Source organism: Ceratotherium simum, chromosome 30 (genome assembly GCF_057802395.1).
Source record: "Ceratotherium simum simum isolate JZ-2026a chromosome 30, ASM5780239v1, whole genome shotgun sequence".
Classification (NCBI taxonomy): Eukaryota; Metazoa; Chordata; class Mammalia; order Perissodactyla; family Rhinocerotidae; genus Ceratotherium; species Ceratotherium simum.
Window position 1 is genome coordinate 18335812 of NC_141929.1, and position 26156 is coordinate 18361967.

Consider the following 26156-nt stretch of genomic DNA (forward strand, 5'->3'; position numbering starts at 1 on the left):
AGTGTACAATGTTGATTTCCTGACCGGAAGGGCTGTATGGTGCCAATGCAGGGGAGTGTCCTTGTGTTTGGGAGGTACACACTAGAGAATTTAAGGGTGCTAGAGCATCATGTTAGAAAAAGACGAGAGAGCAATGGAACAAATGTGGTAAAATGTTAACAATCAGAAATTTGGGTGAAGGGGATGTAAGAGCTCTTTGTACTGTTCTTAAAACTTTCCTGTAGGTTTGAAACGATTTTAACATAAAAAAAATAAAAAACATCTAAAAGCAATTTTTTTTATTGACAGTATAAAGGTTACAAAGGTATATATGTATTTATATATATAATACCCTTAAGTTACAAATTTTCATTGTAATGTACAATGCTATATGCTGATGTGCAACTCAAGGGAAAGTGTTGTCTATGCATTTATATTTATAGAGTACATGTAAAGCTTTTTTTTTTATTATTAAGAATACAAATACTGCCCTGTTTTATGCCATGGGTTTTGATTTGGTAGTCTGGTGATGCCAGAAAATTTGAGACTTAAATTTTAAACAACACTTAAAAAAGAAGTCTTGGTTTGCCACGTTATCTTCTAAAAGACCCTGGATCTGGTACCAAAAGGGAAACAGACTCTTTGGGCACCAAGGTATTATCACGCTGAACCCATCTAACAGATTGTAAACATAACACTGGAGTCTCAACTGGAGGAAAAAAACCTGAACCTAGTTCTTATGAGGGCAGATTTGCTATAAGGTGTGAAGAGTATCATCGATTGTTGATTGTGCCAAACCCAAAACTTAGTTTAAATCATTTCCTCTCCCCAAATTCTATTAATTCACAAAACAGAGGTGAAAAAATGTAACCGACACCCACTTGAACAGGACTGAGATAGAAGGAAACCACTTCTTCCAGCCTAGGAGGAACACAGATGACAATACTTATGTGCTGGGTCCAATAATATATAATTATTAGCACCTGATTGTCAAAGGGTAGGTTTAAAGACTAAGATACTGGAGGCAGACCTAATGTGTGTGCACAACTCGAGGACACTTGAAAACAAAGGGGAAGGAGCCCATGAGACGATGTTCTGTATGCCATTCCAATCACGGATAGCTCGGGTACTTTCTGCGCATGATGAAGGACGTCTCCTCAAAGGCTGACCCTAGTGGTAAATGGAAGGCAAGTGGGATATAAAGGGACTGTCACCGTATGAAAATTATGGGAAAATTCAATCCACCTCTCTGATATTCTTTAGGTGCTCTTTTTACTGAGTTTGAATGCCAGAGTGTTCTAGAATAAGTGGAATTTTGCTAAGTTTTACATATCTTCATTTTTACTTCTCATTATGGAGAAATACTCCATCTACCGGTTGTAAGGACTTTCGGCAAATAAGATGTTTAAAGGGTCTAAGTGTGGAAATGAACAGGTCAGCACAATTTAGAAATAGGGGGTAAATGAAATATACATTCAGTTTTGCTGTTTTATAGTTAAACATTCTTTTAAAAAGACCTTCCCAAAGATGCACTTTGGGCAAGGGAGCTTAATTTTGTTGTTGTGATTTATCTCACTAAGGATATTCTACGCTGTTCTCTTTCCCAAACTAAAGTCTAATTTTGTGTTAAAAATTCTGCATGATGAAAGGACCAACCTACTTAAATGTGTTTGAGTTCTTTCACGCTGGCATGGACCAAAGACTGAGCATCCTTTTAAATGTCCAAATGAGCAGAACTACAGATATACTTTGGTAAAAATATGAAGTAGTTAATTACTGAACCTCTGATTGATAAATAGATGCATGGTGTGATTGAGAAATAATGGATTATGTGCTACTTGACGGCAGGACCTTTCTTTTGGACCCTTCAGAGTGCCTGTGAAGAACTGTACATTTATAAATGCTCATTAGATGAAAGAATACATGAATTAATATATCATTAATTAGGTGCCGGCCAGGTGGCACAGCGGTTAAGTGCGCGCGCTCCACTTCCGTGGCCCGAGGGTTTGCAGGTTCGGATCCCGGGCACACACTGACGCACCGCTTGTCAAGCCATGCTGTGGCGGCGTCCCATATAAAAAAAGTAGAGGAAGACGGGCACAATGTTAGCCCAGGGCCAATCTTCCTTGGCAAAAAGAGGAGGATTGGCGTCGGATGTTAGTGCAGGGCTGATCTTCCTCACCAAAAAAAAAAAACCAAATCATTAATTAGGCTTGCAGTTCCAAAATTTCTCCAACGAACACTTTGTCTTCATAAAAGACTTCTATCACTTTGGAAGAGGTGACAGAACAATCAGGTTCCAAGGGTGTACGTGTGACTGGGATAAAGAGGGACTAAACTAAAAAGTATTTGTGTCAATGGCATGGAAGTAAGATAACTACAAAAGTCAGGTACTGAGAGGACTCATAAGTTAGAAATCTACCAGGATACCTAATCTTAGAATATAACAAAGTATCATTTCTCTAGTATAGCCCTTTAGTTTCAACCAATCTATTTTGGGGCAGTTCAAGGATACAGTTCATATGGTAGATTTTTGTTGAATATAATTAAATGATCATTGAAGAGCAGATAATCATTTGCAAATGGCATACTGATGCATTACATCAAATGTAGATTCACTTTTAAAACCAGAATATGCTTTGGTTCAGTAACCTGAAGTGGAAAGGAAAAATAAAAAGTGGCAAGTTTATCAGTTTTGAAACAAAAGGAGAAATCTTGTTGAAATATTTTGTTGAGTTAATACATAACAACCATTCTTCCAGTTGGCAGTCTAGCTGGTGTCAACGAGAGACAAGAAAACAGATGTGCTCTATGTGCCTATTTATTGTACCTTCTTTAACTTGAAATTCCATCCTTTAATAGGATGAATTTATCACTGATCTGCCAAATGTCTTTTTTTTGGGGGGGAAAGGATTTCAAATTAGTCACTTAAGCAGTCCTTTACTAGTGTAAAATAAAGTTCACCTAATATCATTACACCATAGGAATAGCTGTATTGCTCAAAAAAACATAATCCTGATATATAGCACAATTATTTTAGAACTATCATCACACATTTATTGAGTGTCTATATACCCAGCACAGTGAAAGATATAACTTTAAAAAGGGGGGGGGGCGGGGACTCCTGCTGTCAGTTTTTAAAGACAGTATATAGAAAGTCAAAATTATTCTATATTTCCAAGCAATTAAAATAGGGATAGAGAGAGAATGGTACCAGATGGCAGACTCCTCTGCTTTCATCTTTAGGAGGGAAAAAAAAAGTGACAGTAACAATTCAAATTTAACTGAAAGAGATTTCCAAACTCAAGGTAGAATATAATACCACCTGGCACATAATATACGTGATAGAGATATGTGAAAAGAATGAATATGATTGTAGTCAAATTTAACTTAAAGTCTAAGCAGAATTCCCACTTTAAATAACTCTCTTTTCCTTACATAGATATTCAGATCTGACCAGAGCAATATCCTTAGAGACCCAAGAGATCTGGCGTTTTACTTCTTCATTAGGGACTGAAAAAGGACCACCTTTGGCTTTCTGACCAGCCATTTCATTCATGGCGTCAACAGTGGATGGCAGCGACGTGGAAATGTATGCTGGATATTCGGATGGTTTAAATATTAGGTACAATCAATAGCTTATAACCAGTGAAAATAGTAAGAACATAATTCAGTGTTAAGTGTCCAAGATAAGATACAAAAAGGCAGAGAAAGTGCTTAAGTCTACAGGTCTTCCCTGAAAGCTTCAAAAATGTTTAACTCTTTAAGTAGGTAGGGCTTTTAATAGAATTTGCATAGCAGCTTACAAGATAATCTGCATTAAAAATATGGAGATTCTTCCATGTTTTTGAAAACACACAAATATATCCACATGCATATAAATTAAACAAGAAGACCTGGAGGTTCTCACAAAATTAAAAAAAAAAAAATCCACCATAACCTTTTCTCAAAAGTGGTCACACTTTTGTCCATCAAAACCATTTACAGTGAAACCTGTTTTTCTGGGAGAAACATAATCTTGTCCAGATTCCACACAGTTTAATTTTTTCTTAAAGAATAAATTTTGGTTTATTAGCTAAGTGCATTTAATCAGCTGAAAAAAACCTTTGTTACCATTCTGCTTAGGAGGTAAGTTAAGAAAACAATCAGTAACAACTTTAATCATTTGTTGGTTAGAGAGATTTTTACACTTATAAAAATATAAGAAATAAATAATTCAGGGACTGGCCCGGTGGCGTAGTGGTTAAGTTCACGTGCTCCTCTTCAGCGGCCTGGGGTTCATGGGTTCGGATCCTGGGTGCGGACCTACACACTGCTCATCAAGCCATGCTGTGGCAGTATCCCACATACAAAAAATAGGGGAAGAGTGGCAACAGATGTTAGCTCAGGGCCAATCTTCCTCACCAAAAAAAAAAAAAAAAGAAAGAAGTAATTCAATCTCTCCTGCCATGCAATAATTTTCAATAACAAAGTTTGTGAGACTACAGATGATAAAAACAGGCACTATCAGACTTTACCTTGCCTAAAAAGTGCTAAAACATGGCTCTAAAATAGGTGAATGACATTTAAAGTAACATTTTTGATTGCCTGTACATGTCCCAATATTTAACCTGAAACTCTGTCTACTAGGTAGGTGAATTTACAGTTACAACTATCTAATAAATACTGCATAAACATAAAGTATTTCTTCATATAAATTTTAGATACTAATTTCCAGGTAAGGCTTGTTTGATGATTACAGGAAAGGAATTACCTTTTTCAGAAAAAGAATAATTGAGTATTTTTTTTTCCTTTGGTTCCTTTCCCTTTTTTTTGGAGAGGAAGGAGAGAAGTTTTAGGGAAAGAGGAGGAAGAATTTTCACACTCCAATTGGCTGCTGATAGGCGTCTGTGTGGAATATGGAGAAGATGTCTAACCCCAGGTTTTGGGGGCACAGGGAGTGGTCCATCAGAACTAGGGGGACACTACTTTGCAGTTTCCTTTCCATTCTACACATAGAAGCCTACAACATTCTCAACAATTTTCCTAATTCAAAATGAAAAAGAAATGAAAAGTTAGCTGTTCTATAAAAGATATGAAATATTAAAAATGCTCATTTTAGTTATCATTTGAAAATAATTTGCCACATTTTGGCATCTAAATACAAAATATATTTATCAAGGCTGTCCTATTCATAAAAAGCACTTCATTTGTGGTTTGAAAATCCCACAAACACACTTAATTGAAGAACAACCTGGTCACCCATGATTGGAAAGCTCTTGAAGTATGTTAAACGAGCAGCTTAAGAGCTCTTGCTCTTGGGGGAGCTAGTGGTCACAGGAAACCTCCCATACACCTTCATTCCATACCAAGGCTCAAAAGATATTAAAAACCCTATGGACCTTGGTGCTGTCCATGACAGCTGAAGCTTGAGCAAAATGAGCCAAAAGGCACACACGCCTTACCTCTCCTGCCCACATTTTAATCTTACCTTTTTTACAGATCTTTTTTATATAACTAATGAGCAGGGTGGCTCACAAGTTCCCCCTGAAAATCTTCTCAGTGGCTTAGCCTTTCACACTAATACAGAAAACCTCAACCAAATGGTTTTACTGCAAAAGTCTGACTGAATCGTTCAACTTCTCAGATTAAAAATACTCTCACTGCAAAGAGTGTCTAAGCTCCCTTATCTGAGGGTATTATGTGTTGAAATTCTGTTCAGAAATCATAGCTGGACCTTCAAGATATATATTTTTTTCTTCCTTGATTTGTAAACTTATCCCAGATGTAACCAAACTTAGGGTTATGAATTTTCAAAACATAAAAAGCTCTTGAAAGATATTCTAGTCTAGATTTCAATTTCCAGTTTTAAGTGGATCACATAAATCATTTTTGGGACTGGAGCTGGAGGAAGAACAAACACCTCTCCCCAGCCCCTGCATATGGTTAATCTCACTGTACTTGGGAAGGAGGACTGACTTCTGGGCAGAGGGAAGACAATGGGGTTACAACGTCTAACTAGAACTCTCGCTCATGAGTCTGCTCTTTCACATGTCTCACCTGTAGGTCAGTGTGCACTCAAACCAAATAGCTCATGTTTTGCATATACGGTTTTTTTTTTTTTTGTGAGGAAGATCGGCCATGAGCTAACATCTGCCAATCCTCCTCTTTTTTGCTGGGGAAGACTGGCCCTGGGCTAACATCCATGCCCATCTTCCGCCACTTTATATGGGATGCCGCCACAGCATGGCTTGCCAAGTGGTGCGTTGGTGCGCGCCTGGGATTCGAACCAGCGAACCCCAGGCTGCTGCAGCGGAGCGCGCGCACACAACCACTTGCACCACCGGGCCAGCCCCTGCATATATGGTTCTGAGTTGTTTTTTTTCTTATTTGGAGTACTACCCTCCTCTACCCTCTGTAGTGCTCACATCCTCTTAGGGTACTCCTGATAAATCTAGTAAATGAGAACTACTGCTAGACCTTTCTTCAGAGGGCACAGAGAACATCCAAGTCAATACTACCTTTTCTTTCAGATCCAGGGACTGTGCTAATCTTGACATTTTATATAGCTATTATACATTTTAAACGTTTTCAGATATATACCTCCTTCATAATTAGGAAAAACAAGTGAGTGTGATTCTTTACCAAAAATCAGCAATCTTACTGCTACTATGTCCTAATGATGATGTCTGGCAATGCCTAGCAAAACCCAGGTAGCTGTTCCATGGTCTTGTCACCCTGTCCACTGTAGGATGCGTTACTAAGCCAACACCGAGTCTTCAATTAGCAGCTGCTTGTCCGTGCCACCCTGCTGCCACAAGGGAGAGGGGCAGGACCAGGATCCTGCATGGGCACACACAGCCCAAAGCAAGTTGACATGATGTTTGTGCTGAAGAGCTGGCTTCATCCACCAAGTCTACTCTTTAAACAAGCTGGCACTCCAGAATTTATCTTCCTTAAAGAGATCTGCCCACTAGAAAAGATACCACTAAGGAAACCCTCCTCAAAGACTATTCCTCAAAACAAGGATAGATGATCTCCCTGGAATGGCAGTGATATCCAGTTATTCAAACAATGACTAATAAAGCTCCACTAACCCTAACCAAAGGCACATATGGTAAGCAATAAAAAATGACTTAGGCTAAAATGAGGATTTTCTTTTAAAATAAATCTTATAATATCCCCTGGCTCCCACCAAAGATAAAATCAGAAAAATCTAAAACAAGCAAAACTTTTCCTTCAAAGCAGTGGTTTCCAACCTGGTTTTCAACTTGGTCACCACTAGAAAGGGAGTGGAAGGCAAGGCAAATCAAATTTCACAAGTTCTAAGTCCTAAAGTTAGCACTTATGAGTGGCAAAGCTTGTGCTGCAGGGGGAAGTGATGGCTAGAGTGGGATGTAGTGAGAGCCAGGACAGATGGACGAATGCTTTGGTGACACAATTCAAGGACTTCCTAGGGTGGAAGGAGCAAGTGAGGACAGTAAACTCCAACCAAATGTACGGCCTCCCTGGAATGACCAAGAAACACGGGCTGCTGCAAACTAGCACCTGGGAAGAGACAGTCTTCCTAAGCAAGAGATCAAGGCTAAGTCGGAAACAAATCCTACAGGAAAAAGAAAAAGAAACCAACACTTGGATATTTGATTATGTCCAAAAAGCAAAACAATGAGCCACCTTTCTTAACGGGGGAAATAAACCTAATTACTTAGAAACCACATGAGGAAACTAGACAATAAATCAATAGCTTCATTTTGGAGCTTATTAGAGTCCTAGAATTTCTGGCCAAGGTAGCTTGTGAAAGGCAGGCTTTGCTTTAAACATGGTTCAGCAGTGATTTGCAGGTCCTTGTCAAGGCACTGTGCTGGAGGAGAGAGCAAAGAGCTTTCTTTTTGTGCTTTTTTTTTTTTTGAGGTGGAAATACTTCTTGTGACATTCAAGGCTCTTTTCTGATATTCTGCTGCTCATACAAGCAGTCCCATGCGAGTGACTTTGGCCGACAGGAACGTGTGCAACACGAATACAATCGGCTTTGGACAAGAGTGCAGGTCCATGGTCTGTGGAGAAAGGACATTAATTATCACTACCATAGACAGACGCTTTTTAATAAACAAACATGCAAAATAAAAAATTTGGACATGATATTCTACTTTTTAAGAAGAACTTGGATAAAGAATGTGCCAGATTTATGGAAACTTGGAAACTTAAAGCCACAAATAAACGTGTACTCTGAAGTAAGGTTATTCCATGTTGTAATTAAACGCTACTGTGAAGTTTCATATCCACAATTAGAATACAATTGGTGGTGTACTAGATTCCACCATGCCTGGTAGGAAGAACTAAAAAGTAGAGGATGTACAAAAAAGAGGAATATCCTATATGGAGACCATTAATTGTAATTATATTTCCCAGGGGAACCACAGTGAACTCAGTTGAAGTGTGACCATCTATGGGTCTGACTTTTCTTTTTTTCTTTGTTTTTTTTTTGTGAGGAAGATCGGCCCTGAGCTAACATCTGCCAATCCTCCTCTTTTTTTGCTGAGGAAGACTGGCCCTGGGCTAACATCCATGCCCATCTTACTCTACTTTATATGGGACGCCACCATAGCATGGCTTGACAAGTGGTGCATCGGTGCGCGCCCGGGATCTGAACCGGCAAACCCCAGGCTGCCGCAGCGGAGTGCACGCACTTAACCGCTTGCACCACCCGGCTGGCCCCTGGGTATGACTTTTGACACCCCTTATAGGTTTGTGGTGGGAATGACAACTCTTGAGGCTAGTTAGGAGGGCTAGTTATACCTTCCAAAGCACAGGCCTCTAATTTGGACAGCTGACACCAGATGAACAAAGACCTGGGGTCAGGCACCATGAGTTAAGCGGTTCATTAATCGTTGGCACTGATAACAGAGACCTGCTTTATATATAATATATACAAAGTAGGGATTAAAAATATATAAATAGCCAGGAATAATCTAACACCTGGCTTGCTAAGTGGCAATTGCTATTAATTACTAGTTAATTCAATACAAGTTAATTAATAGAGCATTTAACTCTCTCTAATGCTTCAGGCTTTTGAAAAGCCCTGGTCCATGGCCTATCCATAGTCTCCTAAAGGTTCATCATTTAAAATAAGATTTCTAGCCACAGTTTTCTCGTTTTCAGGTTGAACTATTTATCTCTAAGATCTTTTTCTTTTCTTTTTTTTTTGTGAGGAAGACCAGCGCTGAGCTAACATCCGATGCCAATCCTCCTTTTTTTTGCTGCTGAGGAAGACTGGCCCTGGGCTAACATCTGTGCCCATCTTCTTCTACTTTATAAGCCACGCCACAGCATGGCTTAATAAGTGGTGCATCGGTGCGCGCCCGGGATCCAAACCTGTGAACCCTGGGCCACCGCAGCGGAGCGTGCGCACTTAACCACTTGCGCCACCGGGCCGGCCCTTAAGATCTTTTTCAGTTCTAAAATTTCAAGATTTTGTTTTCCAAATTTACGTCTACTGCGACTGTGTCAATGGACATAAGATTTCACGTAAGATAAGACTTGAACTAGTGGCTCAATATTGCTAAGAGAGAAAAGGCATTACTTTACTCCTTGATCACAATTTATGATTTCTAAAGTACACTTGACATACTTCTCTAAGGGGAATCAGGAATTCCTGTTGATATTTCCTTTAAAGGACAAGGAGGTCAAAAAAGAGGATGGCTGGGGTCGGCCCCGTGGCATAGCGGTTAAGTGCATGTGCTCCTCTGCTGGCGGCCCGGGTTCGGATCTTGGGCGTGTACCGACACACCGTTTGTCAAGCCATGCTGTGGCAGCATCCCACATAAAGTGGAGGAAGATGGGCACGGATGTTAGCTCAGGGCCAGTCTTCCTCAGCAAAAAAGAGGAGGATTGGCATGGATGTTAGCTCAGGGCTGATCTTCCTCACCAAAAAAACACAAAAAAAAAAAACAAAAAAAAAAGAGGATGGCGGTGTAGACATATCTCTGTATCTTTTTTTCTGATCAGCAGAATTTCTATAGCAACCAAGTCACTCTATTACTTTTAACTCTTATCCCAACAAACTGCTGATAATAGCAATGGATAGAATTTATTTATTAAAGTTTGCCATCTTTAGTATTTTATATCTTATATTTGATAAAAGCCTGTTTCTTAAAAGGGCTATCTATTTTTACTTTATAACATTCAAACAAAACTTTTTAAAAAGGGAATGATTTCCTAATGTAGGGAAAAGGGGAAAAAAAAAAAAAAAACCCAAACCCAAACCCAATACATCTTGAAAACTGAAGAACAATTTCCTAGCTCCAAATGGAATATCAGTCCATAATTTTCTATAAAAGAGGTAAGAAGTGACGAGAAAGAAAAAGAATACCTAAACATATTTTAGAATAACATGTTTTTCAGAAACACTCTTACCAGTTCTCCCTCAGGACCACCAAAATCCAGATACAGATTTCTGATGCCATCATCAGCAGACATTTTCAGCCTTTCAAAGGGGTAGTGATACAATATGCTGCTGGAACCTCCATTTTCCCTGGAGATAGTGAACCCATTTTCATAATGGACATTGAGTCTTACCTCTTGGCCATTTAACGTGCAGCCTGTTGAAGACAAGCAAAAAACATCATTAATAAAGTTCCTACTTCAGTTATCAAATGGGAAAGGAATCTTCTGACTTCAAAAAAGGAAAAAGAATCTTTTCTTGAGAATATGTGATACCTAACCTATTTGGAACCTCCTAAGGGAGTTTTGTTTTGGTCACTCAAGTCAACGTCTTGATTGAAATGAGGAAGAAATTACCATAGGTCTCCTGACATCTGATCTAATTCAGTTCAATTCAGTGAGTATCAATTGAACACTTGTACTGGAGTAGGCTGTATGTGGTATTTGAGAAGTAAGAGTCATGGTCCCTGCTCTCAAGGACCTCATGAATGAATAGGCATAAACATGAAATCCCTAACTGTGTAAGGTAGAATGTATAGAACATGACTAAACACCAAACTGAATAAGGCCAAAGTAAAGGAAAGGTTTCCTGGAGACAGAATTCAGATGGGCCCTAAAGAATAGGTCAAACTGGACAGGCAGTGAGAAATAGGAATAAGGTTTTAAGTAGGCAAGAAGAAGGAACAACCAAAGGAGAAAAGGTAGAGATGCCTTTCAGGGGCAGTAACATGGTTTGGTTGGTATTTGGGAAGAGGATAAAGATAATGTTTACCAAAGGTAAAGGCTATAGTTAGCAAAAGTCATATGGTCAGTGCTATTAAAGATAAAATTCAAAGGATACATCTGAGTTGATGAGACAAAAAAACTTTGATCATTAAGACTGGAAAATGTCTTCTATCAAGACTGGTGAAGTCCCTGTTTCACTAACATTTGAGCACAGTTTTATGTTGTTACTACAGGGGCTACAAGTGAGAGGCCCTCTGAGACCTGGGAATTAACACAGCCCTCTGAGAGCTGAACTTCAAATCACCCAAGGGATCAGAGTCAAGTTATGTTTGGTCACTTTAAACAGAAAGAATGGCTCCCCAACAAGCAAGTCCTCATACCCAGCCCACTGTATTCTTTCACTGGACAAGCAAAAACATTCAGTTAGCCAAGGCAGCTGGTATGTTTAGGAAACAAGGAAAAAGAATAACACAAATATTGGCAGTGTCCCTTCTCAGTACCACTCAAAGAAGAGAAGTCCAAAGACAATGGACTTTGAATATTAGTTACCCTCAGAAAAGGAACCTTAGGGGGAAACACGGATAAAATTAACTACCTGTAGAAGTAATTCAATGCAATAATCTCTAAATGAATGGGTGAGGGGAAGGTTTGGAGGAAGAATAGACAGATCCCAATGAAGGCAACCAGGGTACAGTTTTCAAGAGAAACTTATTCTATTAACATCCCTGAAGCTATAGCATAGTCAAGAGTATTGAGGTCTGATGAGAAGAGAGGGGTCAGTTCTAATCTAGAAAAGAAAAGCTCAAAGAACAAGGATCCACCCAAGTCCTTGCACCACTGGCTGGAGAAGGTGAAATTCAGGCAGGCGAGTATTTCTGCCTGCAGGTGTGTCACCAGTGGGGCGAGATCAGGCGATCACAGCCAGCAAAGGCAAACCATTAACCCCCAACAAGCTTGTCATATAAGAGATTTCTTTTATGTTCTCTTTAGGATTGTTTCCCTCAGGAGGGAAGGAAAGGAAAGCTAATATCAGTGTCTGTGTGTATTACTTAAAAAAAAAAAAAAAAGAATATTGTTTATGATTACCTCAACCTTGAAAAGGAAAAGTAAAGGTCATACTGAATATGTTTAGGTTTAGAATAGAGTTTGTTTTAGTTTAAAAGTTATAGTTAATACCAGATAATTTTGAATGAGAATATAACTGGCCATAAAAATGTTGTGGCTAATAGTCTTAGTTAAATGGTTTCTCCCTAAATAGTAGATAAAAACAGTTGAGGCAATGGTGATTAGGTATCTGACACCCCTCACCCTCAGAGGGTCTCAGGACTAATGAACCAAAGAGAAATAAGCCTCTGACTCTGATTTACCGAGACAGAGAGAGAGTGTGTGTGTGTGTGTGTGTGTGTGTGCGTGTGACAGGATCTGGGGCCCTCTATAATCTGCCACTGCCGTCATACCACCAAGCACCTCTCCCCAAGGGCACCAATCATCTTCATGTTGCTGATCCGACTTGCTTCTTCAGTCCTCATCTTGATACCTACAGTACTCATTGTTGGCCGTCTACCCAGCTTCTATTTCTCCAATCTTCCTTTACAGCCAAACCCCAATTCTATTCAGGTTTCTACTCTCTCCTAATGTGTTTCAGGGAAGGGTGACCTCAACTTCAAGGGTAGATAGCCTCTGGGCCAATCAGAGCATAGCTTCCCCCTGGTGATTACTGTCCAGGGTGTGCGTATGAACCAAACTGGCTCAGTCAGATTGAAAAGAATAATGCTTGGGAAGAGAAGGCCTCCCCCTCTTTTACTCTTGCTGTCTCTCTTTTATGTAAGATAATACATTTCTTTAATGTTTAATCTAGATTTAGAGGGCATTTTCTGTTCATTTCAGCTTAAACCATCCCAATTGATATATTTAACCCTACTGGCCATTCCTCTCCTTGAGATTCTCTTCCTTTGTCTTCTATGACATTACCGTCCTCACCTGCCCTAGTTTTTCTTCTGTTGCTTTGGCTACTACTTCACGGTCTGCTACGTGGAGGGCATGTTGGCTTTTTCAGACCACGAGGATATTGTTGAGTGTAATCACATACATTAAAGATAACTTTCTAAGCAGCTCCCCAATAGTAAAAAAAATTTAATAAAGCTAAGAGGAAAAAAGGCTCACTCACTAATAATAAATCTATTAAGTGTTACACCAAGATGAATACAGGTTAATACAACCTATGTTTTCTACTTTGTGTCGTTTTTTTTTTTTTTTTGTGAGGAAGATCAGCCCCGAGCTAATATCTGATGCCAATCCTCTTTTTGCTGAGGAAGACTGGCCCTGAGCTAACATCTGTGCCCATCTTCCTCTACTTTATATGTGACACTGCCACAGCATGGCTCGACAAGCAGTGTGTCGGTGCGTGCCTGGGATCCGAACCCGCGAACCCTGGGCTGCCGCAGCAGAGCTTGCACCACCGGGCCAGCCCTCTACTTTGTGTCTTTTTAAATCAGAGGTTTACCAGTGTATAATGAAGGACAAGTACCCTAATGTCAAAGAAATTCTATGCTTTAAATCCTATTTCTACTGCTCTGGGACCAGTTACTTGGTAGGAGGGCTCTGGGGGGCTCCAGTGTTTCTAGCAAGACACTTTAGCAGCTGCAGAACCATGTCATCCTGGGCTCCTCTGTGCCTTCCAGAACAAACCAGAAGGGAGTGGGCTTTGCAGGTTCAATCTGGCCCGACTGCCCAGGACTCAGAGAAAGGCTGGGGTAACATTCTCTGTTACTGCACATAGGAAAAGCCAGTCATCAAGTATATCACATCCAGGGTTACAAAGAAGAACATGACTATGTTCTTTTCTTACAGCTATTTGGTCAAAGGCATGAAGTAGGTCTTATTTTTATTTCTCTCATTACAAAGCACAGCACTTTGTAAATAATAAAACATTCAGTAAATATTTGTTGATTTAATGAATTAAGAGAAACTGATACTATATATGTCCTCCAGGACTTTAATCTGGTCATAAGAACGAGTCATTCAGCAGGGGAAATGCAGGGGCTTAAGGCACTGGTTTTAGAGTCAGAAAAGACCTCAATTTAAGTCACAGCCACACTAACCCCAGTTTCTTCATCTTGAAAATGGAGGTAATAAAACTTGCCTTAGAGCGTTGTGTGATAGGGTTAGAGGATACATGTATCTCATTTATGACTTATAACAACCTGACATGTACCTATTATTCTTTCTGTTTCTGTCCTTCTTACTTCAAAGGCAGGGGCTACACCTACCTTATTTATTTTAGTATAGCCAGTAAAAGTACAGAGTACATGTACACTCAATATTTGCCAAGTAGATGAATAAAAAGGGATTCAAGAGAATTCCTATGAAATTGAGAACAACATGGTCAGAGCAAACTCTTTCCTCATACATGCTAACAATATAAATACCTTAAAATGCCCATTTTTCTTTTCCTCTTGTAGATTTTCTGCATATTTAATACAGCTTCTACCTATATCTACTACTTCTTAATCTTCATATCACCAAAGCTATAGAAATATAAAGTATCTTCATAAAGTTCTTATATGATTTAAAAACTTTAATAGCTTGGGTAATTGGTATGATGAAATTAAGGCTTTAAAAGCATACTTATTAAAGTTCAAACAACAACACACATATATGTATTTTCATATTTTCTATTCCTGTGACAAATGGAAAATGGTTTTATGTACCCGAGGGAGTTAACTGCATTCTCTGCCTAGTCATCTTTTTTTTTTTTTAAAGATTTTATTTATTTATTTATTTATCCCCCCAAAGCCCCAGCAGATTGTTGTATGTCATAGCTGCACATCCTTCTAGTTGCTGTATGTGGGACGCGGCCTCAGCACGGCCGGAGAAGCGGTGCGTCTGTGTGCGCCTGGGATCCGAACCCAGGCCGCCAGCAGCGGAGCGCGCGCACTTAACCGCTGAGCCACGGGGCCGGCCCTGCCTAGTCATCTTGAAGTTTATATTTGCTAGAAGGAAAAAGTCCTTGTGTAGCAGAAGGATTACTGATCAATTCTACTATAACTATAATCTAATAAAGATTTAAAACTAAATGAACATTATGAAGATCATGTATCGCATTCACTAGTCAAGTTGTGTAGGTAGTCACTGAAATTTAACTATAACCAAAACACATAAGAGACAAGAAACAGAGCTTAACTGATTTCTTTTTGTCAACTTCCTGATTTTCTTTAGGCCACAAATATCTAACTATATGGTACGATGTGCCAAAATTACAGTTTTAAGTAAACCTTTCTGAATCTCCCAACAATTTTTTTTTTTTGGTGAGGAAGATCAGCCCTGAGCTAACATTCATGCCAATCCTCCTCCACTTTATATGGGACGCCGCCACAGCATGGCCTGACAAGCGGTGCCTCGGTGCGCACCCGGGACCCAAACCCGGGCCACCAGCAGCGGAGCACGCACACTTAACTGCTACGCCACAGGGCCGGCCCCTTGAATCTCCCAAACAATTTAACAGAAGGTGGGAACATGCATCTGAAGGGCATGTTGGCTTATGTATGTACGTGTGTATATATGTGGATGTGGATGTGCATAGCCAACGTACACATATGAAGACATAAGAGACTAAGTGCACACACTCATGAGTGCACATATGCACACACACACACAAACACGTTTTTTTGTGTGTGTGTGAGGAAGATCAGCCCTGAGCTAACATCCGATGCCAATCTTCCTCTTTTTGCTGAGGAAGATTGGCCCTGGGCTAACATCTGTGCCCATCTTCCTCTACTTTATATGGGACGCCGCCACAGCATGGCTTGACAAGCGGTGCCTCGATGCCCGCCCAGGATCTGAACCAGTGAACCCGGGCCGCTGAAGTGGAGTGCGCGCACTTAACTGCTGCGCCACCGGGCCGGCCCCAGCACACAAACACATTTTAAAGGAATTCTGGCTCTCATCAAAGCAGTTTACCTTCAGCCAGTTTAACATGACTGGCACAGTTCTAAATACAGAGTAAATGATTAATAAGTACATCAGTTGGCCTGAACTGCGGAAATGAAAGTATTACCAAGGTGATATTAAAATACAGCTGTGAATGAGAACAAAAAAGTTCAAAATTACCAAAAAATATGTTTGTCAATAATAATTTAAAAATATAAGGAACCAGCTGGTCCTTATTCTCCCTCTCCTCAAGCCATCTATATGTAAACAACTGTGAGCCAGGGACTGGATTAGATTTTGATTTCCTGCAATATGAAGTTTAGCTGCCAGACACCAAAGAAACAACACAAAACTAAAAAATGTTAAAAATCCACGTTGCGTTCTTTGTTTTGGGAAGCATATCTCTCTGGATCCTCGAAGAAGATATGGTGACCCCAGATGCCAGTGAAGGACCTGATGAGTGTGCTGGCCTGACCCCCTGAGATCCCCACATAAACACAGAGCATTGCAGACCTTCCCACATGCCAATCCCAGAAAGCACATTCTGCAGCCAAAACAAAAACCAGAACCCCATAGTCCTTAATGTGGTAACCAACTACTCCACAAAGAAAATGGGCGTGAGACAGACAAGTGAGAAAGACAATGTGGATGTGGTGGTTCTGGTAGAAATCCAGGTGGGCTCTTACTAGTTATTGGTGTCATAGCTTGAATCACCCTTGTGGTTGTGAAGGAAATAATGAGCAGGTCCTAAATAGTCGAAGAATTGTGTCATTTTGACAACATAAAAAAAACTGTCCCTGGTGCCAGTGTTAGAAGATGACCCATGGAAATGCTGCCCGTGCAGTTCTAAAGTCATGGAGATCCCTCACTTTCCAAAAGCAATGGAAAGAAATATAAATCAAAGATAATCTGCTTTTGAAACATTTTCTCTTTATATATAAATTCTGTAAAACTAGGTTTATAAAATAAAATACACAGAAAACAGGAGGAAAATCAAGTAAACCAACTTGTAGTCAAGAGACAATGTAATTCAAAACATATTAGAAACTGTAATTATGTCTTCATTTTGACTATTCTTGTTAAAGTGAAAAGCAATCTGGAAATATCTATACATATATATATACGTACACACAAATATATACATATGAAACCATACCCCCAAATTCATATAGATTAGCCACAAGAGGGCGCTTCAACAATGGAAAGAGACCACCAGGCTTATTTCCTTTAGATGCTCATTTCAGTACGTATTGGGCACACATTTTTGAACTTTTGAAGCAAAACTATTCAAAATATTTTACTTTTTTTTAATAGCCATTAGCTTTGTGATATGCTCATATTTTAAAGGTGCCCATCCAAATATTAGATTCCAAATTTTTTTTTTTTTTTTGGTGAGGAAGATTAGCCCTGAGCTAACGTCTGTTGCCAATCCTCCTCTTTTTTGCTGAGGAAGATTGGCCCTGAGCTAACATCCATGCCCATCTTCCTCTACTTTATATGTGGGACGCCTGCCACAGCATGGCTTGATGAGCGGTGTGTAGGTCCACGCCCAGGATCTGAACCTGTGAACCCCAGGCTGCTGAAGTGGAGCGTTTGAGGGCCAGCCCAGTGGCGCAAGCTGTTAAGTGTGCACTCTCCGCTGCAGGGGCCTGGGGTTTGCTGGTTCGGATCCCGGGCGCGCACTGACACACTGCTTGGCAAGCCACGCTGTGGCAGCGTCCCATATAAAGTGGAGGAAGATGGGCACGGATGTTAGCCCAGGGCCAGTCTTCCCTAGCCAAAAAAGAGGAGGATTGGCAGATGTTAGCACAGGGCTGATCTCCTCACAAAAAAATAAAAATAAAAATGAAGTGGAGCGTTTGAACTTAACCACTACACCACTGGGCCAGCCCTAGATTCCAAATCTTAACTAGAGGGTCAACGCATCTAGTACTTAGTACATGAGTCTTTACACTACTATCAAATACAGATCAAAATGACGACCAGTAAATCTGCCAAGTTGTATGTAGCGTGTTATGAGTGTGTTTAGAGCCATGCGCAAGGCTTAGGAAAACTTTGCTACTGAAACAGAGACGCTAGGTTTCTTTCCATCATGATCACTTTAAGCTGCCATATTTCAGAACATTTTTAAGTCTGGCACACATGACAATGGTTTTTACTTTAAAACAAAATATCACAGTTCCATTTAATTACTATTAGAAATGAAATGCCAGGATCTATACCTAGAGAGACTTCTTTGATCAGCTCAGCAGCAGCATGGCAACCTTGAACAAGTATCCTGGTCCAGGTTGACAGATCTCGATGTGTCTCTACCTTGAAGAGATGCATCTCAATGCCCTGCCGAGAGCCTGTCCTGGTAGCAAAGGTAAGGTCAGACCCAAGTGAGGGTGATCGACATCCGGAGCCAGAATGAACCAACCTAGGACCGCAAAGAGCAAAAGTGATTAATGCATTGTCAGAGGAAAATATCAGCAATTTATGCTGATTGACATGCAGAACATTATAAAAGCCACCAGCAGTTTTTGGATAAGCACATTTCAAAATAAGATTATAGTCTCTGAACTAGATACCATTCTGTTTTCCCATAAAATGACCCCTGGTGTCACAGGCAGAAACTGGGCTGGATGGGCCAAGGCCCCAGTTTCCCGTTGGCTTTTTTATGCTCCCAAGAGGCTATGCATATCAACGAAAGATTCAATTTTGATTTGGAAATGATAAGCCCCCATACATGTATAGCCTTCCCTATTATCAACTTCACTCACCAGAATGGTACATTTTTTACCAAGGATGAACCTACATCATAATCACCTGAAGCCCATAGTTTAATTTAGGGTTCACTCTTGGTGTTGTACATTCTATAGGTTTGCACAAATGTATAATGACATACATCCATCGTTATAATATCATATAGAGTATTTTCACTGCCTTAAAAACCCTCTTTGCACTGCCTATTCATCCTTCCCCTCCCCCAGCAACCACTGATCTTTTTATTGTCTCCAGTTTTGCCTTTTTCAGGACATTATATAGTTGGAATCACACAGTATAAAGCCCTGTTAGATTGGCTTCATTCACTTAGTAATATGCATTTAAGGTCCCTCCATGTCTTTTCATGGCTTGATAGCTCGTTTCTTTTTAGCACTGAATAATATTTCATTGTCTGGATGTACCACAGGTTATTTATCCATTCACCTACGGAAGGACATCTTCGTTGCTTCCAAGTTTTGGTAATTATGAAGAAAGCTGCTATAAACAACTTTGTGCAGGTTTCTGTGTGAACCTGTTTTCAACTCCTTTGGATAAACCAAGCAGCGGGATTGCTGGATCGTACGGTTAAGAGTATGTTCCAAAGTGACTGTACCATTTTGCATTCCCATCACAATGTATGAGAGTTCCTATTGTTCCACATCCTCACCAGCATTTGGTGTTGTCAGTGCTCTGGATATTGGGCATTTTAATAAGTGTGTAGTGGTATCTCGTTGTTTTAAGTTGCATTTCCCTGATGACATAGGATGTGGAGCATATTTTCATATTCTTATTTGCTATTTGTATATCTTCTTTGTTGTCTGTAAAGGTTCTTTGCCCATTTTTTAATTGCATTGTTTGTTTTCTTATTGTTGAGCTTTACAAGTTCTTTGTAAATTTTAGATAACAGTTCTTTATCAGATGTGTTTTTTGCAAATATTTTATCCTAGTCCGTGGCTTGTCTTCTCTTTCGCAGAGCAGAAAATTTTAATTTTAGTAAAGTCCACCTTATCAATTATTTCTTTCATGGATTATGTCTTTGGTGTTGTATCTAAAAAAGCCATCAGCGGGGAGGGAGGTGAACATGATGTAATCTATGCAGAAATAGAAGTATAATGATGTACACTGGAAAAAAAATAAAAGAGCCATCACTATACCCAGGGTCATCTAGGTTTTCTCCCATGTTATCTTCCAGGAGTTTTACAGTTTTGCATTTAGGTCGATGATCCATTTTGAGTTAATTTTTGTGAAGGGTGTAAGGTCTGTGTCTAGATTCATTTTTTTTTTTAAATTTTGTTAAAAATAGACTTTATTTTTTAGAACAGTTTTTTTTTTTTTTATAAGATTTTATTTATTCATTTTTTCCCCCCAAAGCCCCAGTAGATAGTTGTATGTCATAGGTTCACATCCTTCTAGTTGCTGCACGTGGGACTCGGCCTCGCGTTGGACGGAGAAGTGGCGCCTTGGGGCTTGCCCGGGATCCGAACCCGGGCCGCCAGCATCAGAGCGCGCTCACTTAACCGCTAAGCCACGGAGCCGGCCTTAGAACAGTTTTAGGTTCACAGCAATATTGAGCAGCAAGTACGGAGAGTTCCCATGCCCCCTGACCCACACATGCACAGCCTTTCCCACTATCAACATCCCGCACCTATCAACATCCCGCACCAGAGTGGTATGTTTATTAAAACTGATGAACCTATATTGACACATCATTATCACCCAAAGTCCACAGTTTACTCTAGCATCACTATTGTACATTCTGTGAGTTTTGACAAATGTATAATGACATGTATCTGCCATTGTAGCATCATACAGAATAGTTTCCCTGCCTTAAAAGTCCTGTGCTCCACGTAGTCATATCTTCCCCGCCTCTAGCTCCTGGCAACCACTGATCTTTTTATCATGTATAGTTTTGCATTTTCCAGAATGTCATATAGTTGGAATCATACAATATGTAGCCTTTTCAGATTGGCTTCTTTCACTTAGTAATATACATTTAAAGTTCCTCCATGTCTTTTCATGGCTTGATAGCTCATTTCTTTTTTTAAGAATTTTTTTTTTTAATTAATTTATTTTTCCCCCAAAGCCCCGGTAGATAGTTGTATGTCATAGTTGCACATCCTTCTAGTTGCTGTACGTGGGACGCGGCCTCAGCATGGCTGGAGAAGCGGTGCGTCGGTGCGCGCCCAGGATCCGAACCCGGGCCGCCAGCAGCGGAGCGCGCGCACTTAACCGCTAAGCCACGGGGCCGGCCCTGATAGCTCATTTCTTATTAGCTCTGAATAACATTTTCCGTTGTGTGAATTTACCATAGTTTATCCACTCATCCACTGAAGGACATCTTCATTGCTTCCAAGTTTTGGCAATTATTAATAAAGCTGGTATAAACTTCCACGTGCAGGTTTTTGTGTGGTGGGCGTAAGTTTTCAACTCATTTGTGTAAATACCAAGGAGTGAGATTGCTGGATTGTATGGTATGAGCATGTTTAGTTTTGTAAGAAACTGCCAAACTGTCTTCCAAAGTGGCTGTACTCTTTTGCATTCTTATCAGCAATGAGAGTTCCTGTTCCTCTACATCTTCACCAGCATTTGGTGTTGTCAGTGTTTTGGACTTTTTTGCCATTCTAATATATGTATAGTGGTATCTCATTTTTTTTTAATTGAGGTCATAATAGTTTATAACATTGTGAAATTTCAGTTGTACATTATTATTTGTCAGTCACCATATAAATGCACCCCTTCACCCCTTATACCCACCCCTGCAACCCCCTTCCCTCTGGTAACCACTAAACTGTTCTCTCCGTCTGTGTGTCTAGATTCATCTTTTTGCGTGTGGATGTCTAGTTGTTCTAGCACCATTTGTTGAAGAAACTATCTTTGTTCCATTGTATTGCCTTTGCTCCTCTGTCAAAGATCAGTTGACTATATTTATAGGGATCTATTTCTGGGCTCTCTATTCTGTTTCACTGATCTATCTGTCTCTTCTTTCGCCAATACTACACCGTCTTGATTACTGTAGCTTTATAGTAAGTCTTGAAGATGGGTAGTGTCAGTCCTCCAAGATTATTTTTCTCCTTCAATACTGTGTTGGCTGTTCTGGGTATTTTGCCTCTCCATATAAACTTTAGAATCAGTTTCTCAATATCCATAAAATAACTTGCTAGAATTTTGATTGGGATTGCATTGAATCTATAGATCAATTTGGGAAGAACTGACATCTTGACAATATTGAATCTTCCTATTCATAAACAGAATATCTCTCCATTTATTTAGTTCTTCTTTGATTTTGTTCATCAGAATTTTGTAGTTTTCCTCATACAGATCTTGAACATATTTTGTTAGATTTATACCTAAGTATTTCTTTTTTGGGGGTGCTAATGTAAATGCCATTGTGTTATTTATTTATTTATCCATCCATCCATCCATCCATCCATCCATCCATCCATCCATCCATCCATCCATCCATCCCCAAAGCCCCAGTAGATAGTTGTATGTCATAGTTGCACATCCTTCTAGTTGCTGTATGTGGGACACGGCCTCAGCATGGCCAGAGAAGTGGTGCGTTGGTGCGCACCCGGGATCTGAACCCAGGCCGCCAGCAGCGGAGCGCGCGCACTTAACTGCTAAGCCACTGGGCCAGCCCGCCATTGTGTTTTTAATTTCAAATTCCACTTATTCATTGCTAGTATATAGGAAAGCAATTGACTGGTGTACATTAACCTTGTATCCTGCAACTTTGCTATAATTGCCTATTTGTTCCAGGAGTTTTTTGGTCGATTCTTTTGGATTTTCTACATAGATGATCATGTCAACTGCAAACAAAGATAGTTTTTATGTCTTCCTTCTCAATCTGTATTTCTTTTGCTTCCTTTTCTTGCCTTATTGCATTAGCAAGGACTTCCAATATGATGCTGAAAAGGAGTGTCAAGAGGGGACATCCTTGTTTTGTACCTGATCTTAGTGGGAAAGCTTCGTGTTTCTTACTATTAAGTATGTTAGCTGTAGGTTTTTTGTAGACAGTCTTTATCAAGTTGAGAATGTTCCTATCTATTCCTAGTTTATTGAGAGTTTTTATCATGAATGGGTGTTGGATTTTGTCAAATGTTTTTTCTGCATCTCTTGAGAGGCTCATGTAATTTTTCTTCTTTAGCTTGTTGACGTGATGGATTACATTAAATGATTTTTGAATATTGAATTAGCCTTGCATACCTGGGATAGATACCACTTGGTCGTGGTGTATAATTCTTTTGATACTTTTTTGGATTCAAATTGCTAATATTTTGTTGAGGATTCTTACATCTCTGTTCATGAGAGATACTAGTCTGTAGTTTTCTTTTCTTGTAACATATTTGTCTGGTTTTGGTATCAGGGTAATGCTAGCCTCATAGAATGAGTCAGGAAGTATTCCCTCTGCTTCTATCCTCTGAAAGAGATTATAGGGAATTTCTTCCTCAAATGTTTGGTAGAATCACCAGTGAACTCATCTGCGCCTGGCGCTTTCTGTTTTGGAAGAGTTTGCACTTTTTTTTTTTTGTGAGGAAGACTGGATCTGAGCTAACATCCATTACCAATCCTCCTCTTTTTGCTGAGGAAGATTAGCCTTGAGCTAATATCTGTGCCCATCTTCCTCTATTTTGTATGTGGGATGCCACGACAGCATGGCTTAATGAGTGGTGCGTCAGTCCGCGCCCGGGATCCGAACATGCGAACCCCGGGCCACCGAAGCATAGCGCGTGAACTTAACCACTACGCCACTGGGCCAGCCCCAAAACTTTGCACTTTTTACAAAAATTTACTTACAATGGATCTTACATCTAAATGTAAAACGCAAAAGTATAAAACTTCTAGAAGACATCTTAAGAGAAAATCTAGGTGATTTAAAAAGATACAACACTAAAGCCATGATCCATGAAAAGAAAAAAGCAGTACGTTGGACTTCATGAATTAAAAACTTCTGCTCTTCAAAAGACACTGTAAAGAGAATGAAAAGACAAGTGACAGAGTAGCAAAAAATATATGAAAAACATATGTCTGATAAAGGACTGGTATCCAAAATATACAAAGACGTCTTAAAATTCAACAATAAAAAAGCCCAAAAAGTCCAGTTAGGGCCGGCCCCATGGCTTAGCAGTTAAGTGCGTGCGCTCTACTGCTGGTGGCCCAGGTTCGGATCCCGGGTTTGCACCGACGCACCGCTTCTCCGGCCATGCTGACACCGCGTCCCACATACAGCAACTAGAAGAATGTGCAACTATGACATACAACTATCTACTGGGGTTTTGGGGGAAAAAAATAAATAAATAAAAAGTTATAAAAAATAAATAAATAAAAGTTCCAACCCTTAAAAAAAAAAAAAAAGTCCAGTTAAAAAATGAACAAAAGACCCACTTCTTGGTATATATCCAAAAGAACTGAAAACAGGCTCTTGAAGAGATATTTCATGCCCATGTTCGTTGCAGCATTATCCACAATAGCAAAGGGGTGGAAGCAACCTAAATGTCTAATGACAGATGAATGGCTAAAGAAAATGTGGTATATACATACAATAGAATATCATTCATCCTTAAAAAGAAGGAAATCCTGTCATACACTTCAAAATAGATGAACCTTGAAGACATTATGCTACGTGAAATAAGCCAGTCAGAAAAAAGACAAATACTGCATGATTCTGGTTATATTCCAGTTACATATTTCCAGTATCCAAAGTAGTCAAACTCAGAGAAACAGAAAGTAGAAAGTGATTACCAAGGACTGGGGAGGAGGAGGAAATGGGAGGTTGTTATTCAATGGATATGGAGTCTCAGTTTTCCAAGATGAGAAAGTTCTAGGGATCTGTTGTACAACAATGTACATATGGTTAACAGTACTGTACTGTACACTTAAAAATGCTTAAAGTGATAAACTTATGTGTTTTTTACCACAATGTAAAAAAAAAATCTTTGAAGTTAGCAAAACTGAAAAATGGACAAAAGATCTGAACAGACACCTCATCAAAGATAATATATAGATGGCAAATAAGCATATGAAAAGATGTTCATTGGGGAATTGTAATTAAAAAAATGATATACCATCACATACCTATTAGCATGGCTAAAATCCAAAACACTGACAACACCAAATGCTGACAAGAATATAGAGCAATGGGAACTCTTATTCACTGCTTGTGGGAATGCAAATGGTACAGCCACTTTGGAAGACAATTTAGCAGTTTCATACAAAATGAAACATACTCGTACCATATGATCTAGCAATCATACTCCTTGGTGTATACTCAAATGAGTTGAATACTTGCATCCACAAAAAACCTGCACGCAAATTTGTGCAACTGGAAAAAATGCCCTTTTCCTGAATGAAGAAGAGTGCAGGAAGAATAGGTTTGTAGAGGAAGCACAAGATTTGTTTTTAGAAATATTAAGTCTGAGATAGCTATTAGCCATCTCTGCCAATGTCTAGTTGCCTACTCAATATCCATTCTCTCATTCTTCCTTAGAAATAGAAGGCTGCCTTTATCCTGCATGACAGTATGCATGGATAAAAGAATATTTTCCAAACTCCTTTGCAGAAAGAGATGTCCAATGAATTGTAGCTGTTATTGGGTAGGATCTCCAGAAAAGCTCTGTAATTGGAGAATAAGGCAGCAGGTGTGTGTCCCTTTTGTCCTTTTCCTCCTCTTCCTCCTGCCTACAATTTAAATACGATGGCTGGAGCTTCCACTAGCCATCTTGAGCCATGAAGCAAACTTGAAGTGGAGAAGCCTCTTGCTAAGATGAAAGATTTCTTTTACATAAGAAAGAAACATCTATTTTATTATTTCTGGTTACTTTTACTAACAGCTGAATATGCTCCCTAATGATTATGATTATAAATATGTGAATGATATGTTACATAGGCAGTCGGAATATGTTTGTGATTCTGTCTGGGCTGGAGATATAAATTTGGGAGTTGTCAGTGTATAGGAGAGATTTGAAGTTATGGGACTAGACATAATCACCAGTGGGGTGGGGTAGTTGAGAGAGAAGACGTCTGAGCCCTGGGGCATGTCAATGTTTAGAAGTCAACAAGATAAGGAGGGATCAACAAAGGGAAATGAGGAAACGTGGCCAGTGAGGTTAGAGGAGAACTGACGGAGAACCCGGAGAAGCCAGGTAAAAAAAGGGCAAAAAAAGGAGCTCCAAAACATTTTTTTCAACTACTTTCAGTAATCATATTGTGATAATGCTACAGTAGAATAATAGTAGCACTATTCTGATACTGTAGTGTATATAATGTGGGATAAAGCAAATGAGTAATTATGTGATATTCTAATTTGATCATCTCTGATGTCCTTGAGATCTGGAATTCCAGGTATGAGAAAAAGGAAA

At 39.6% G+C, this 26156-nt stretch overlaps 1 protein-coding gene across 1 annotated transcript in view; it reads right to left on the reverse strand.

Moving 5' to 3' along the window:
• Positions 1-263: 263 nt before the first annotated feature.
• SNTB2 (syntrophin beta 2) overlaps positions 264-26156 on the reverse strand; it is a 103262-nt gene continuing 77369 nt past the window's right edge. The window contains exons 5-7 of the mRNA XM_087420029.1: positions 18276-18472; positions 10372-10556; positions 264-8012 (exon numbers count right to left, since the gene is read on the reverse strand). Of these exons, the coding sequence (XP_087276155.1) occupies positions 7920-8012; positions 10372-10556; positions 18276-18472 (475 nt within the window). The 3' untranslated portion in view covers positions 264-7919. The remainder of the gene's footprint in view (positions 8013-10371; positions 10557-18275; positions 18473-26156) is intronic.